Source organism: Hippocampus zosterae, chromosome 16, assembly GCF_025434085.1.
Source record: "Hippocampus zosterae strain Florida chromosome 16, ASM2543408v3, whole genome shotgun sequence".
NCBI classification, from domain to species: Eukaryota; Metazoa; Chordata; class Actinopteri; order Syngnathiformes; family Syngnathidae; genus Hippocampus; species Hippocampus zosterae.
Genome location: NC_067466.1, coordinates 7,260,862 through 7,277,945, shown reverse-complemented (window position 1 = coordinate 7,277,945; position 17,084 = coordinate 7,260,862). Strand labels below are relative to the sequence as shown.

The window sequence follows — 17,084 nt, the reverse complement described above, 5'->3', positions numbered from 1 at the left end:
AGTCACCATGATTAACTAACAGTGGTATTTAGGATGATTATCACACCGTATGCATGTGACCTTTTTGCCCCCACACAGAGCTAACAATAAACAAATCTGGGGCAAGGAAAGCAATGGGCTGATGCTTAGTGACAGGCCACGACCGAGTGTGGCACGAGGACTTATGGGTGACACGAGGGGCAGGCGGGACTGCTGTCTGTGGCAGTTAGAGCAGCAGGGCCTCGGAGCAAAGCACCGGGTCAGCGTCCGGCCATGCTGGTGGGCTCTCCACACAGCCGCTGTCAGAAAGATGTTGTAGGTCCTCTTGTCAGCTCTCTCACTAGCCCTGACGAACCCTAAGGTCCCCTTTTCACTTGCTAGTCTTATCTGATCAACCTTACTGTGTGTTAAACCGGAGCAGCACTTTCCAAATGCTGTTGTCAAGCAAGTCAAGGTGATTTTACGATCTGCACTAAACCTCCAGACCAACTCTGCAATCCCGCGATGGGTTGTAGGGGGAGTTGTGGTGGTGGGTTGTATTGCAACGGTGCCGTTTTACTCTTGCGACGTCCACCCAAACCTGTGCCATCAGCATGTCTCTCCGGTTTGAGAGCACACAGCTCTGACCCGTGAGCTAATATATATATCCAACAAGCAAATCTGCCTCAATCTAATTATATGTGCCACCATCTAGTTGTCAAAAGTGGAATCACAATACCCCCAGTATACAGGAGATGTACTGGATAAACAGTCGATTGTGAAGACAATTTATATGAGGCTTCAAGGCCTGTAATTAGTTGTGTTTAATGTGTTGCAATGTATGACAGTAGAGCTCCCGATAACTACATGTAAGCACCTGTGTGAAGTCCACCAGAATTCCTCAAGTTGTTCATTTCCACTGCAGAGTAGTGAGCCTCACAAGTAATTTAATAACCATAGTATATGGACCTCCGAAGGCAGCGTAAAAGGAGATATTCAAAGTGTAGTCAGTGGAAACCAACGGGTACGACAAAGCCCCGGGAAATAGACAATTTATTATCAGCAATGCTTCCCTGCGAGTGGATTATCTATAAAACTTTCATGGTTCTCCCTCAGTGGCAAGCAGCCATAAAACTTCCCAAATGAGGGACTTGTTAATTTACTTGTTAAAGCAAATTAAAAATTCATAAGCGCTTTTAGGTAAATGAGATCCTCTTTCATTGCCACCCTGGTGGAATTCTCACTGCCAGATCCTGCGAGTACAGGTTAGCTGTTCTGAGAGCCGCATAAGAACAATAAAAGATGTTAAACTGTTCTGGGTTTTATTACCGCCGAGCTCCGCAGCTGCTGCCGTGCGTATCTAAGGGAAACCAGGAGTTGAAGGCAACAAAATCCCACAGAGGCTCGAATAGAGAAGGCAGCCCTCACCACTCACTGCTTTTTTTTTTTTGTCTGATGAGGAGCATAAGGATGGTGCGTTGCTAGGTTAGGTGTGCAGGGCTCGGTCTAAAATGCATTTGCGGTTCGAAATGTTACCAGGATCTACTTTCATTCTTCATTGCCTCGAATCTGACGAGCCAGAACTCTTTGGTGAAATTTCACAATAGTTACGACACACAATGTCAGATATACAATGTAAGAGAAAGTCAAGAGCTGTTGTCATCCAATTCAGAAATATTTTTACTTCAACAATTAAGCTGATGTCACAAAACCACTCCTACAGTCAATTGCACCTTGCAGCTGCCACACTACCTTATTCGGTTGCTTGAATGTCACCTGTCCAGCAAGCCTTACCTGTATAGCAGCATGCGAGCATACTGCAGGAGAATCTCAGTCACATTGTTTGTTTACGTTAAAAAAATAAAAATAAAAACAAGTTTGGCCCATATTGCAAGGAATGCTTTGCTAAAGTAAAATGTCTATCAGCGGTTTTCACTCTGTCATTGTGTTCAACTCAAATTAATCCACCCAGAAGATTTAAATGAAGTGTTTGCTTCAGTTTTTGTCAGGTTTCGAAAAAATGCAGTCAATTGAGACAGAGAGTGCAGCACTGGCAAAGAAAGAGCAGCCTGACAGATTCTCTGTGCAGCAAATAAATTAATACATCGGTTACATTTTGACCAATATGGAGTTAATTTGAGGTATCGTATTTATCATTCCAGCTCTGGCAGAAATGTGATTTCAGCATTTTTAACAAAGTGGATGCAAGCTTGGAATGGAATGCTGCATTGGCACACATGCGTCAATTGTATCTCCTCCCTGTTATTATTAGAAGTAAAGCAAAGCCGTTGTGTTGTAGCGACGGGAAAGAGCTCTGGGCGACTTCATCTCTGATAGTTTTAACCCGTGCCAACTCATTTCAGCATCAAAAAGAGCATGTCTGTGACAGTGAAAGCGCAACGTAAATAAAAATGTATTGTCTTGTATAAATGTGGAAAGGCTTGTCCTTGCGCAGTTATTCCGAATAACAGCGCAAGGCTTTATCCTTTTGATTTCTGAAATTGTGGGTTCCTCTGTACTTAGCCACAACCTCAATCAACTCATTTTGCAGTGTCGAAACAAGCAAGGCATTCCAATACATCGGGTTAATTTTGATACATATTTCTGTCGAACATGCACTTTTACAATATAAGTATATTATTAATTACTTTGAAAAATAGTTACACATACAGGCCCAGGGTGATCTTTTAATCAATGTGTACGGGTTTGACCCTGTCCTGTAATTTTCCGTTCTCACCACCAAGACATTAGGAGACATTGCGCAGACAAAGTCATTTCCTCTGCTTTATAGATAAGGGCTGGTTGCAATAAAGTGCATGAGTAGCGCTGTTCGTTCTCGGAGATAAAACTGGGGCTGTTTAAAAGATCTACCTGCCTAGCGAGAGTAATCACACCAGAGCTGTGAATAGGAGAGGTCCCGCATACGGACGACACGGGCTTCTCATTCAGATTTATTGTCGCGTGGAAGGACAGTAAATTACAAGGGTTTGAATTGCAGTGATGGCCAGGATTTCTTCTGTTTGGTTTAGCTGTCCCTTCATCATGACCAGAAAATAAATTAATTCATCATGAGGACGTTTGAAAAAGAGCAGGTGAAAAAAAAAAAACATGTAAAATGTACTCTCTGAAGTCATTTAAAGGAGCTCAGGGGCAAATTAAAGAGAACAAGCTGAGGATAGGTGTTCAAATAGCTGTGTAATCAGGTCCTGAGCTATTTAATATCCTTGAAAGATGAGCCTCACTTTATTAGGATGTCTTTATTGGACAAGTTCTTTTTTTAATTATTCTCAGTTTAAAAAAAAAGGGAGGCAGGGTTTGTCATTGAATGACGTAAGATGGAACACCTCTGCAGATTTAATACGGCAGCATCGGCTTGATGTTAAATCAGGATTAAAAAAAAAAGGAAAGATGCTGTCAACATTTTTCTTTTTTGCAACTCATGAAAAAAATGTTGTCATTCAGGGCTGGCGTTTGCTCACTCAACAGCTATGACATGAAGTTCCGATCCAATTACATGTCAAGCAACAGAATTTTTGATGTCTTTGCAAAGATAGTGAAGCTCAGTTTTGACGAAAATCATCCAACATTACAAATACTTTGTAGAGGAGGTGTGGTGGCATAAGAGATATGCAAATGCAGCATTTTGCATTAAAAACCAATTATTCACTTACCTCTTAAATTATTTGAGGTGCGTGCAACTAAGATGTTAATTCAACTTTGATTAACTTTGCAGCTTGTGCCAGCCGTCCTGATGTGTCAGTACATTTTGGTGAAATTTAAATGGAAGGTGTGGCAAGCCTTCTAGCTGTGGTATATTTAGCTGTAAATGTGCATTTTAAAATCAAACCAAAAACTATACCCAACGCATTGTCGCCCTTTGCATTGTATGAGACCCCGAAGTGTAAATACACAGGCAAAATACTTGGGAACATCTTTCGTTTTTCTTAAGCTTCATGCATTTTTTAAAGATGAGTAAAATTAGGAAAGGCATTGTGCTTAAGATAACAACAATAAACGATTATACAGTTTTTTTAGTTTAGATTATTCCACTTTACCCACGAGTATGTAGCATTAGCAGTCCACCACTTTCGCAACATGTTTCCAAAGGGGCAGGTTGAGTAATAAGTTTGATAAATTCTGACAAAGGAGCTTCACAGGGGAACATAGTCAGCATAGCTCAACCCCCTCCATGAGGAATCTGTTTCTGGGTCGGAGTGAATACTCCGATATCACCATTATTTTGCTTTTTTTTCCTTGTAACTGCACATCAACTCTCTTCGGACTATGTGGCATTTACACAAAAAAGGAGTACAATGTGCTCTGGTTTTGGTGGGAATTAAAAGTGTTCCATGTAATTAGTGCTATCACAGCACAGGGCATTGGTGGCCTCGGGTCTGTGCTCTTAACGCTTTTGGTTCTCTCCAGCGTTTGTTATTTTCTGTCTGACCATACGCTCACAAAGACACACTCACACACATTGGTAGACAACGGAGCAGGAACGCAGGCCCATCAGGCATTCCCAATGCAACAACTCTCTTATCACGCTCAGCACTCTGGCGAATCCACCCGCGTTGTAACCGCCACGCAATTCTCTCAAGGAATAGAATTCGTTTCACACTACTAATGTCGACAGAAATGGGGGGAAAAAATCATTTTAATTATCTGCTCAACTCAAGAGTTCAGTCACTATTCCCCTGCCTTGTGGCCTTTAATCACACCAAATGGTGGCCAATACCCTGAAAGGAGTGGGTGGAAAATAGACAGTTTATATGGCTCAGAAGCCTCACACCCCCTTTCAAATGGACAGGAATAATGTGCCATCATCTTCTTGTCCAAGCTCTTTTATGCATGCAGAGCATCTCTCTACTTTTCCTATTAAGTGGCTGAGCCGTACTTTACTGCGCTGTCCCGTAAAGCCAGCTTTTTTTATGGGCTTTGAAATGAAACCTGCAGTGTTTGTCTGGTCTGCAAGGGACAGAGCAGACACTTTCGGTGGACTTCAATCACACACTTGGACAGGGAGAATACAACCACCTCATTCCTCTCAGCTGCACTCTCCCAAGAGTCTTTATTGTTCTCCATATTTTGAAGAGTCTCAGATGCTTTCAGGTTGGCCCGTTGTCCTCTTCATTCGACTCATTTTGCTTCATTTCCAACTGAGTTGCTAGAAAACAACACTTGCCCAGCTCCTGCTGTCTCAGCATGTGGTGTCTGCTTGGAAAGGATAGTGGCTCCATTTAAAGGTTCTGGAGGGGGCTTTGTCCCTGTTCTATGTTTCACGAGCTGCGAGTAGCTTCATACTGCGATATCAGATGGTGTCTTTCATTGGCAAGTGCTATGACGGCGGCTGAAAGGACGGAGACACAAAACGGATTAACATAGACATCTCCGCAGCTCCTGCCAATTCCCACATATTTATGACTTGAATACGGCGGGAGGCCATCTCTGGCCAGCAACTTGTGTACTGTATAGCTGGAGTAGTTCATCTTCATGTTGCTAACCTGTGGTCTCATTTTCTGTTCAAGCAGTTGAAGCCAGGTCAGAACAAGCGCAAAGACAGCGACAGTGAAAGCGTGAGTGGGGAGTCCAAGCCTTCCATGAGGTGCAGCTCCAGAGACCGACTGACAGATGTGAGTACCATTATGGCTTTTTAATTTAATGGCTTAAAACGCCCCATGGTCCAATATCACCATGATTTTTGGATGTACAAAGGCACCAGCTACAACTAAGTGGTCTGATGTGATCCGTCCTTCACATCCCCAAAGATGCGAGGGTCTTTTTTTTTTTGAATATATTTTTCTGGCTACAAGTCAGTCCGGAGTATAAGTTGCCCCAGGCAAAAAAAAGTATAATGAAAAAGAAAAAAAAAATACATATCCGTCCTTCTGGAATATAAGTCGCTGTTTTGAAATGTGTATATATATATATATATATATATATATATATATATATATATATATATATATATATATATATATATATATATATATATATATTTTTTTTTTTCTTTAAAAACAAAAAAAAAATCAAGTAGAGCTCTGACTGAGACATAAAAATCCCCGATCCCTATTCATGGATGTGTTTGGGAACTCTCAGAGCACCCACTGCTTGAGTTCAACTGTTAGGAACCTGAGAAAACTGTTCTCATGTGCTGTTCAGATATTCAGAGTCCTCACGGAAAGGAGTGTCAGAGCCCAGTGTAGCAACCAGTACAAAACAGTTCACAAGCTTCTGACTAATAACATAAGTTGGGAAATTAATAAGAAGGGATCAAGCTATGCCTCTCCGAACACACAAACTCTGAGAGTGATGTAAGGGCGTCAGAAGGAATTTCCAAATGTACCCTATGTTGAATACTCATTGCAACCAATGTGTGATGTATTGCTAGTTTAGACCGTGGCTTTTTTCTGCCACAACAAGAATTTACAGTACCAAAGGCGCAGTATAACTGACCAGGATTCTAGTTAAGGTAAGTCATTTTCAAATAAAAAGAACAACTTTCCAGTGGATTGCTAGCTGGACTTTGCTGAAAAAGGCCAGAGGCAAGCCCTAAAAATATGGGTTTACTTATGGCACTTATTTTTTTTAAAGGTCTTTAAACACACTCTTAAAAGAATACAAACTCATTTAAACGTGTAATAAATGCAAAGAGCCTAAGATCAATGAATAACACAAAAATGTTGTACAATGAAAAATATGTACTCACAGCAAAGATGATGCCAAAAATGATGAAGATAAAGTGATAATTGAATACAAATTCTCGTTTCAAAGTAAAGCTGGCTTCTTCTTTAAGTAAAAAATTGATCACATTGTCATGTGTTGAAATTGACCATCAACAATGGTCCCGCTGCATAAACAATGCGAAGAAGAAAAGGACAATCCTAAATAAAGAGGATACTCATGGGAGTATCACAAAATCAGAATACAAAAAGGTCGGTCATGCCAATTTCTGCACCGTCCAAATAGAATAACAATGGTATGGCAAGCAAAGCACTTATGTACACGTAAATAGTCATCCTTCAATTTTCAGTATGAAGTCTGTTTTAAGTCTGGAAGTAAAGAATGTTCCTGTCCTAAAAAATGTTTTGTCACCAAAAAAAGGTCATCTTTTAAGTTGTGTACTAAATCTAAATGTAATTATCTCAAAATCAAAAGAGAAATGATCTCTTATGTTCGCACATACTCTCAAATACCTTGTTTTGACATCAAGCCAATGTGTTCTCAGTTTGCAACCAAAATAAAAGAATTGGGGGTCACTCTTCCAATACCTTTTGTCGAGAAGTGTATACCTCACCTAGCCCTGACCAAGGTCCATTTTCCATTTGGAGACGCTCAGAACAAGGATAAAGTGGCCACGCACACACACACACACACACACACACACACACACACACACACACACACACACGCATCATTTGATTTGTACGACGAATCTGCAGTGTAACAATGTGATATTTGGCCATGATTAAAGCCGTCAGCTGCGAGACGAGCTAGTCTTTGCGAAAGACATGGCCGAACAACTCGAGCACAACCGATTCTGCATGTAGCTTTGGCGCTTGACAAGGCGTGAAATGAAATAAGTAATTTGATGTTGAAATTGAAATGATAGTTGCTGATTTCTGTCAGCCTTGTGCTGCGGTGGCGCCGCCGCCTAACTCGTGGACTGTCATCGCTGTAAAGCCATGTACAATCATGAAACCAGACATTTGTTATCTGTTGAGACTCTAACAAGACTGTATTAGCCTAAATGTCATCACACCGCAGCTACGCGTTACAGAAATTCAAATGTCTTGCTAAACTAAATTAAGCTTTATTACCTCCACCAAGGAAGTTATGTTCTCAGTTCATGTCCAATTTCTTTTTTCCTATGATTGTTCGTAAAATTGGACATTCCACTCGAAAGACTTGATCTCTTGTGGGGAAAATAAAAAAAATTGGCGGCATATATCAGTAACGTGATAAAAGTTCCCCAAAATAAGTCTGACAAAATGCTAGTTGGAATGACCATGTCAACCAAAGTACAAGACACCAAGAATTTAGAAAATCAGACGATAAATTCTGGAGAAATTGAATTTTTTTTTATTGGGGAAGGGAAAAAAAATCCCTTTTTAACGAATGTTTTTGCTTAATATCATATCGCAGATCGAAAATCTTGAGTATAATGTTATTTCGTTACTTCTCAACATTTTCCCAGACCCCTTTCTTTTGTCGTCTAATCAGTAAACCACCTTCTCCGATTGGCTGACAAATTTCAGTTTAAAATCTCCACCATTTGCTCATCCAAACCAAAATCCCGAGACGTCAACTGATCAAACTGTTTCAAACGCAGTTACGTGCCCTAAAAACTTGACTAAACTAGCACAAATGTCAGGTCATTTCTACGAAGCTACGTGTAGGCAGTAGAGTAAGTCACGCACTTCAATCATTTGTTTTATATTAATGTCTTTATTATGGCGGATTTAAGGAGCATATGAAATGCTCATTTAGTTTTGGGGTTAACATCCACAAGTCCTGTTCAATGAATGTGGCTCTATTTGCTCAATATCAGACCACATTACATTTTTTTTTTTTTAATCATTTACAATCGTCCTTGACCCCATTTGGAATTACAACACAGTATACATTATTTTGTTAGTTTTTGGAAGGGGGCATTAAGTCAAAAAAAAAAGTCCCATGACTATCTATTATTTTTGTTGAAAATTGTAGGCTTTCTCAAAGATCTAAACCAAAACCGCACTCTCTGGCTTGTTCTCAAGAAACATCTGTCGCACTCTCGATAATCACTTCCACCTGGACTTCCATTTGAGACTCTCGGGAGGATGGAAGGAGGTACAGGCCTTTTTCTTCCCTTGTCTGAAAACACCTTACAGGACACTGAGCTGCTGAAAGCTGGAAAGCATGAAGACTGACTGAGATACCCCCATCAGTCCCTTGTCACTTTAGACCGTCAGACTGTGTGGGTTTTCATTTCAGGTCCCCCACAGGTTCCTGAACAAGTACCCTCCAGCATCATTGTAAAAACCCACTTCACACATCACAATAGGTGCAAGTTGGAGCTTCTAGTGCGGAGCTATGCATGCACCCTGACTGGAAGGTTTGCCGGATAACGAGAGAGTGAAAATAATCTCCATGGTGTTGTGATTCCAGAGCAAGCCGGACCTGAAGGGGATTTCAAAAACAGTTAAATGGATCAGATACAAAAACAATTTATTCTGACAAAAACTGGCCGTGAGATCGACAAGGTACAACAGAAATCACTCGGAGCAACCCGGGGTAAAATAACACGATGAATAAAAAGAGCTCGCAAAAGGCAAAAGAAATAAAATCGCACAATCACTTAAATGACAAGGTGAAGCCAATCAATAAGTAAACCTAAACGCACCAAGGTTAGAAATACCAAAGCTACCTGAAGATAACAAGAATAACAAACCAGAAATACGACAGATTGAAGGAAAAAAAATGGAGAGTGAGGAAAGTCTAGAAAAAACAGTCTCACAGGTGACAGATAATGACGATGATGATGAGAGACAGGTGCAAAACAGGAGGATGAGCCCTTCACTGCCTCCTGCTGAAGACAAAACAAAACAGCACCATGACACATGGTGCTATCATTCCAAACATTGTGTTATGTTACGTTTGGCCTAAGATTTGACCGAATGGTTTATCTGCTGATGTTGAAGTCTGCTGGCTTTTCTGTGCTCTTCATGAAACATGATCAACTATACTGTAACAGGTTCGCTGCAACCAGACAAAGCAAAATGCCATAAATCCATTTCATGTCGCAGTGTGAGACAGGATCTAGCTATGTGTCAGACAACCATATCACAAATTGTTATATGCTTGAGCCCTCTCTTGCCCTCATGGTGCAAGGATGCTGTAATGAAGCAGATGAACTGATTTTTGATTTTTATTTGGCCTGGCGCTGGCTAGCAGGACAATACAAGCCAGAGGAGGTCAGGTCTGGCAACCTCCTCTCTCGCACTGTCCTTCCCTTTGCACCCGATCCTGCCAGCTCATTAAGGCGTACAAATGGCATATCAGCTCGGCTGTGTTTGCCTCAACCCTCCAAACCCCAGCTAAATTGGCAGGCTTAGCTGCATTTCCTCTGAAGTGCCGGCTTCCTTTTTGGGTTTGTTTGAAGCCGACATGGCGGCCATCCCCCACCACACCCCACCCCTTTTCAGTCTGGGTGGCAGGCATTGAGGCAAGCGGCGGTCCCAAGCTGAGGGAGTCATCTGGATCAGGGAGGGAAGGGGAGCTTGGGATGAATCACCCCTGTTTAGTCTCTGTGGCAAGGGGTGAAATGCCATCATTACCCAGCTGCCTATCAAATAAATTGGCAATTACGGCCCTGCGATCGCAAGTAAACAGCGTGTTACTCCTTTTTTCTTTTTTTTTTTTCTTTCTTTTTTTTCGACCCAAAGCTCTTGATAAGACGGGGGTGCGATAGAGAAAGCTTTGGATACTTGGTCAGTGCCCAACGGTTGGTAGTACAAGAAACAGACAATAATGAATAAACCCTTAGAACAGTGGTTCTTAACCTTTTTTTGAGGTGCCGAACCCAACCAGTTCATATGCGCATTCACCGAAACCTTCATTAGTGAAAAAACAAAAATATGACTCTTTAGAAATGTAATACACAAAAAAACGCATTTATTAAAAAACAACTAAAAAATATTTTTCTTTTTTTTAACGATGTACTATCACAACAGTCACGCGTTGACTACTGAGCGAACCAAATTTCCCTCACCACTGATTGGACAGGCAATGTTATGTGATCATCTGCAGCCTGTGATGGTCAAGCGGGCGTGTCATAACTAATTAACATGTTGAGTCGGGTGTGTCTTAACCTCCATGGTAGAGGCTCCGTCGAACCCCTGAGACCGATTCACCGAATGCCTAGGGTTCAATCGAACCCAGGTTAAGAACCACTGCTCTAAATTTAATTTGCCATTTCAGAGCAGCCTGAAATGTAACCCCGCCGCACCCCGCCCCTCACCAATGCTACCACATATTACACACATTTTGTGGGAAATGATATCTAATGTTCAGCGCAATATTACTTTTGTTTAAGACCCGTGAATATTGCTGTGCCCTACTCCCAAAATAAATCAGTTCTCTGGCAACAGACAAATGCTGGAAAACTACTCAATTACGCACAGTATATTACTTTTCGATGAGGCCTCTTTGGCAAAGATAACTAGATTGGCGACATGAGCCGTTGTCTCGCTGTGACCTCTCTCTGCTTGGCTTCCTTATCTGTGGCACACGTATCCAATTGAATCCAGTTAAGACCATCAAGACACACATTTTGCACATGGGCTAGGCTGAGCTGCCATCCTGTGCGGAGGTGGCCAAGACAGTAAAAAAGTACAAACCATTTTGGAGACATCAGCCCATCTTCTGCATCAAACAGAAAAAAAGGCTCGACGGCCATGTGTGGATCTTTCTTGCATCACATTGAATCGTTCAACTGAGAATATACTGTCTTCTGTTAGTTATTAGTTAGCATGGGGCAACATTAAAACATACATGCACCGGCGGAGGTTCTCATTGAAACTTTCAATGCCACAATCTCCCCTCAAAAATGATTCGAGCTGAATAGTGTAATTGTGGCTAACTGCAACTTAATCTTTTTGCAAGATTGTTCAAATGCATTGCAAAGTGTGTGTCCACCAGTTTTTATAAAATTTCTGAAATGACATCTCTGCAAACAAAACCTAATACACTGATGGAATTGTATTACTTCGAAAACACATCAGTCCCAGTACTTGAGTCCATTGCTGTGATTTTATAATGAATTTCCCACCAGACCACATGCTTTCCCTTCCCGCCCACTAAACATAAAGTGCATGTTGTTAATATCCCTGCCAGTCTTCCCTGGCTTCTCAAAAGTAAGAGGGTTTGCTTTCACTGAGGTCTTGGAACGCCGGTTTGTAATGAAACATCTGGAAGTGATGTTGTTTAAAGTCAAGCACATCATCTTCTCATGCGTCTGAAGTGGTTTCAACCCGACACACTGCCAAAGTCTCTGCCACGGTTTGTGAAACTGGACCTATTCATTACTGGCGTTTTGGTTGAAAACATGACAGCCTGTGCAGAATTCACTGGGCATGTGGTGAAACCATTCTAAATGCTGAAATTACAGCTTTTAGAAACCAATTACTGTCATAAAGTATATTTGTTGTTGTAAAGCCCACCATTTTGATGGGATCTCCCCGTACCCACAAAATCTATCCTTTTATTTATTTGATTTTTTTGAAACTTGGCTGTAGGAACCTTTCCACATGCGTCTTGTCTGAGCTCATTCCCAGTTCGGACTGGTTAATGGAACATGAGTGGAGCTGCTCCTGCATCGCGCTATGCCCATCCCACCTCCTCGATACATTCTCCAATTATTGCTTAACACTCAGATATAAATGAGGTCACAGTCACCCAGCGTGCCCAGATATGCTGGACAATTTGCTCCGACACCGAATTTGTAATTGCCGCATCAATTATCACTTTCTCTGTCTGCCCCTAACTGATTTGAAATGTTTCCCATTAAAGGCAAGATATGAAAGTAGGATTGTTGTACCTATAATGAGCTCATTATCATTGGATATCTTGTGGAGGACAGTGTGTGTGTGTGTGTGCGTGTGTGTGTGTGTGATTTTTGTGTGTTTTTTGCCTTTTTTATAGGCCCATTTACCATCAAAAGTGTATCCAAGCTACTATATTTTAAATGTGATTGCTTGGGATGTAACGATACACACCTTGGTTGTAAGGCCATTTACGTTCGGTGCAGTCAGAGAACAAAATGTTGAACAAAAACTTTTTTTTTTGTACACTGGAACAAATTTTATGAAACACAGAAACATGTCAGTAGGGATGGGTTTTGATTACGATTACGATTCCATTATTGATTCTCTTGGCGATACTTTGTTTTTTTGGGTGAGGGGAAACTAAGCAAGTAGATTAGCATCCACTTTGCTGTATGTCTTAATTGCAACATACATTTTGAAATGTAACATAAACTTCAAGGATATATTTCTTTTAAAAATGTATAAAATACAACCTAGATCCTTCGGTGGCAATGACACAGTCATGTCCAGTAAGATTTCAAGATTCATATGATACAAAAATAGCTGTGAGCCAGCGACAAATACAATCAACTGAAGTCCAACTGCGGTCTGAGAACTCACTTTTCCCTGCCTCAGTGAAAGGAGACGCTAATGGTAGACTGGAATGGGTACCACCAGCCTCCTAGCCAGTCACTCTGCCTCTCCCCATGCAGCAGGTTCCACAATCAGGTGGAAATGGTAGTAACATAGTTACCTGGGGTATTGACGAGAGAATGCGATTTGGTGGATGTTTCTAATGGGCGGAGCACTCCGGACCAGACCAAAAGCATGACCATCATCGAAAAGTTACCACGTGCCGTGTGTGCAAATGCCTTTTCATTGGATCTTGGTAATTTCCTCCTTTAGATCCATCCATTCATGTTCTGATCCCTTTTATCCTCACAACGCTCGGGGGAGCGTGCCGGGTCCTATCCGGGCTGTCTTTGGGCAGTAGGCGAGGGTCACCCTGAACCGATTGCCAGCCAATTGCAGGGCACACAGAGACGGACGACCAACCGCGCTCAAACTCGCACCTAGGGTCAATTTTGAGTGCTCAATCAGCTTGCCATGCATGTTTTTGTAATGTGGGAGGAAACCAGAAAACCCGGAGAAAACCCATGCAGGCACGGGGGAATCTTAATTTCCAAGTTGCCGTTTGTTATCCTTTCTTGTAAAATGTACACAAACGTCGTAACATAATGGCACCTTGTTTGTCGGAAGCCGTGCTAGTAATTAAGGTCATAATGCAGTTTGCACGGTGACGTAATTTGTCTTGATTGGAATTGACAATGCCGAGCAATTGAAACTCTGGGAACTGTTTCCCAACAAAAAAAAACATTTTTTAAAATTACCATCTCTAGTAGAACATACGTGAGTAAATACAAAGAATAATGTCACTAAAATTGCCATTTTTAGACCCTTTTCAAGTACAGTCAATAAAAAATGAGGAGCTCGGATTAAATATGTGGCGTCTGAAAAGACATCTAAATACGTCTTTGGGAGTGAATGAGTTAACAGCTTCAATTTTTAGTTCAGTGAAACATCAATAGTTTACCTTCATTTGATCAACAACTTTTTTTATTATGCCATAAAAACATCAACGCTGCTACTCCCGTGGCTAAATGTAAATGAGTTTGGGAAAGTTTGAACTGCTGCTGCAAGTTGCATTTTGTATCACACCAGCCAGATGCCGAAATGGACTGTTTTTGTTTGCCAGTAGATCTGTGGCTAAAGCTTGAGGCAGTTACTGTAAGGCATTCTAGCCCTCATATATTCAGTGTGGTAACGCAATGCTGTCCTGAAAGTTCTGGATGTCGAGATCTGAAAAGGAACTTGTTTATCGTTACAGGCTTGCTGGAGCATTTGGGGATTTCAGTTTCAAGTTGAAATATGATTCTTAAAAAGAATCGACTCAGAAACATGTTTTTAATCTTTTTAGTCGCATTTTTTTTTGTTTAAACAAGTTGCTGATCAGGCTTAAATTTTAGCTAAAAACGGTCCACCGTAAATCGCTCTCAAATCTCTCTGGAAGTAGTCCAACATGACCACTCTGGCATAAAAAAAAGAAAAAAAAACAAGTTCACTTTTCTCTCTCCTCTCGCTCTCTTTTATTTAGCTTTCCCACTTTCATTGCCCGCAGTCAGCTTGTTATGAACAGATTGTGACACATTGTGTCATGGCAGTCGGGCAAAATTATGCTCGGTCTCAATTGCCCTGCCAAAATCTCAACAGCCAAATGTCTGTCAGGGGACTGTGAGAGGTCCCCTTGGATGGCTTGTCTAAAAATGCTGCGGGCACGCCTTGCCTTCATGCATTTGCAATTGTTTTAGTCAGACTTGCATGGATCTGTAGCAATATAATTAGAATTGTGTGCAGTGACCTCTGAGGAGCCCTCAGGTTGACAATAGATGTTACTAGTTTATCGCCGCTAATTATTTACCACACCCCGTGGTCACGAAGACAAAATAGAATGTGACGAATTGGCTGAACATTGTGACCTTAACTGCGGTTATTATGTTACCGTTTATCCAGTAAACTGGGCTTCTTCAACCATTGAAAGTGATACAGAGTGAGTTGAAGTGGTAAATACGGCTTTGGCTGAACGCAGTTCCTCTCTGCCGGGGATGGTAAATCTATTCTCATGGAAGATTAATGGACTGAAGAAGTGGTGTTGAATGTCATTGTTGAAGGTTGAAAGTATTGAGCGCCTGAATCCTATCCATATGTTTTCAGGAATGACATCAATAGGCTCAGCCAGAATCCATTTTGACTTATCAAGCTTAAACCGGTGCCAGAGCCATGCGATACTCGCCAAGCATTCGGGGCTCCTTGGCTTCCAATAACAAATCCCTTTCCACATCCACTAATTTCCACTGAAATTTGCCACAGCCACACACTACCTCCCTCAGCTCAGCTCAGGGACTCAGACTCAGCTGCGAATCTTTCAGCTTCTGGCTAACTATTACTTCCGCGTTTCCCGTAACCCAACCAATTTAACCTAAATTTCTGATTTCATACCGGGTTCCCGAAGGGAGTAGTCTCTTTTCTTTGTCCCTTTTTTTTTTTAGCATGAGGCTGGTTCAGTGGGGTAAGTTGAATAAGTGGAGCCCAGAGGAGTCTCCACAGAGGTCTCACTCTGATTAGATGCATGCAGAGCCCAAGGAGCGAGCGCCAGTTGCCATAGCAATGAGAGGAATGTGAGAACTATAGCTGCATGAAGGAGAATAAGGGGAAGTGGTGCTTTCTTTTGTGATGGAGGTCTCCACTGACCGACATTTCTACTCGATGAATGCACATTGTCCAACAAGCTTCATACATTAAAAAATACAAACGTGCAGCCTCACTTTTTTTTTAACCCCTGAAGACAAGCAGAGCTAGAGTGCATACTTAAATCACAATGGCCTGTCAGGCCCAAGCTGGGAGCCACGGAAAACACAATCAGAGACACCAGGAGTCCAAAACCATCTCTCTCTCTCTCACATGATTACTGGCTATTCAGTGCTGTTCCTCTCGCGAATCATCCACACCCGCTTATCTATCTTACTGGCTTATGTATTGTTGTGCTTCGAATCCCTGCCCGACTTAAGCAAAATCTTTTACCCATAATATTCAGACAACAAGAGTATCCTAAGATCGATGTAAACATCTCCGAGGGAACACGTGTTTGTGTTGGAGAATATGTTTTGTATATGTGAATCCCTGGTGTTTGTGTGTGCGAGTGTACTGGGGAGCTTAGCTGCAGGGTAAAGTAGCTGTGTGGGAGGCTTGGGTTGTGTGTTTGTGTATTTGTGTCAAATCTTGTTGGGTTTGGTTGAGTGAGAGACACGAGAGCTGCGTTTGGATAACACAAAATGGCCTGCTGTTTCATAAACAACTTGTAATGTAGGCTGAACAGGAAAAGTAGTTCAATATGGTTATCCTCTGTTTGGAATCAAGTTTTGCATGTATTGTTCCTTGGTGTGTTTTTTGTTTTCATCGTTACTGTTAATTTGTGTTGAGGCCTTTGGTCAATTGTATTGTTCTTTCAGCGCTCCATAAATAAAGTTGATTGGGATTATTCTAAAGTAATTACAATTTTAATATGCAGGTGTGGAGGCATGGCGGCTTGGTGAGCAAGTGGTTAGCGTGTCGACCTCACAGTGCAGAGGTCGTGGGTTCGATCCTGGCTGCGGTCTCCCTGTGTGGAGGTTGCATGTTCTCCCCAGGCCTGCGCAGGTTTTCGCCGGGTACTTCAGTTTCCTCCCACATTCCAAAAACATGCATAGCAGGCTGATTGAACACTCTAAATTGTCCCGAGGTGTATGAGCGTGGATGGTTGTTTCTCTCTGTGTGCCCTGCGATTGGATGGCAACCGGTTCAGGGTGTCCCTCGCCTACTGCCTGGAGACAGCTGGAATAGGCTGCAGTAGCCCCCCCCCCCCCCCCCCCCCCCACCCCGCGACCCTTGTAAGGATGAAGCAGATCGGAAAATGGAAGGATGGATGGAGGTCTGGAGGCCTAGTTTGGACAAGTGATTGGCACATCT

The 17,084-nt window shown here is 41.9% G+C and overlaps 1 protein-coding gene across 13 annotated transcripts in view; it reads left to right on the top strand.

The window, feature by feature from the left end:
- Positions 1–17,084, top strand: part of auts2a (activator of transcription and developmental regulator AUTS2 a) — a 299,562-nt gene that overhangs the window by 98,549 nt on the left and 183,929 nt on the right. For 10 of the 13 annotated variants that reach the window (XM_052047726.1, XM_052047727.1, XM_052047733.1 and 7 more), the window contains one exon: positions 5,484–5,588. In XM_052047726.1, coding sequence (XP_051903686.1) covers positions 5,484–5,588 — 105 coding nt within the window. The remainder of the gene's footprint in view (positions 1–5,483; positions 5,589–17,084) is intronic. The other 3 variants (XM_052047729.1, XM_052047735.1, XM_052047736.1) reach the window with 1 other exon arrangement.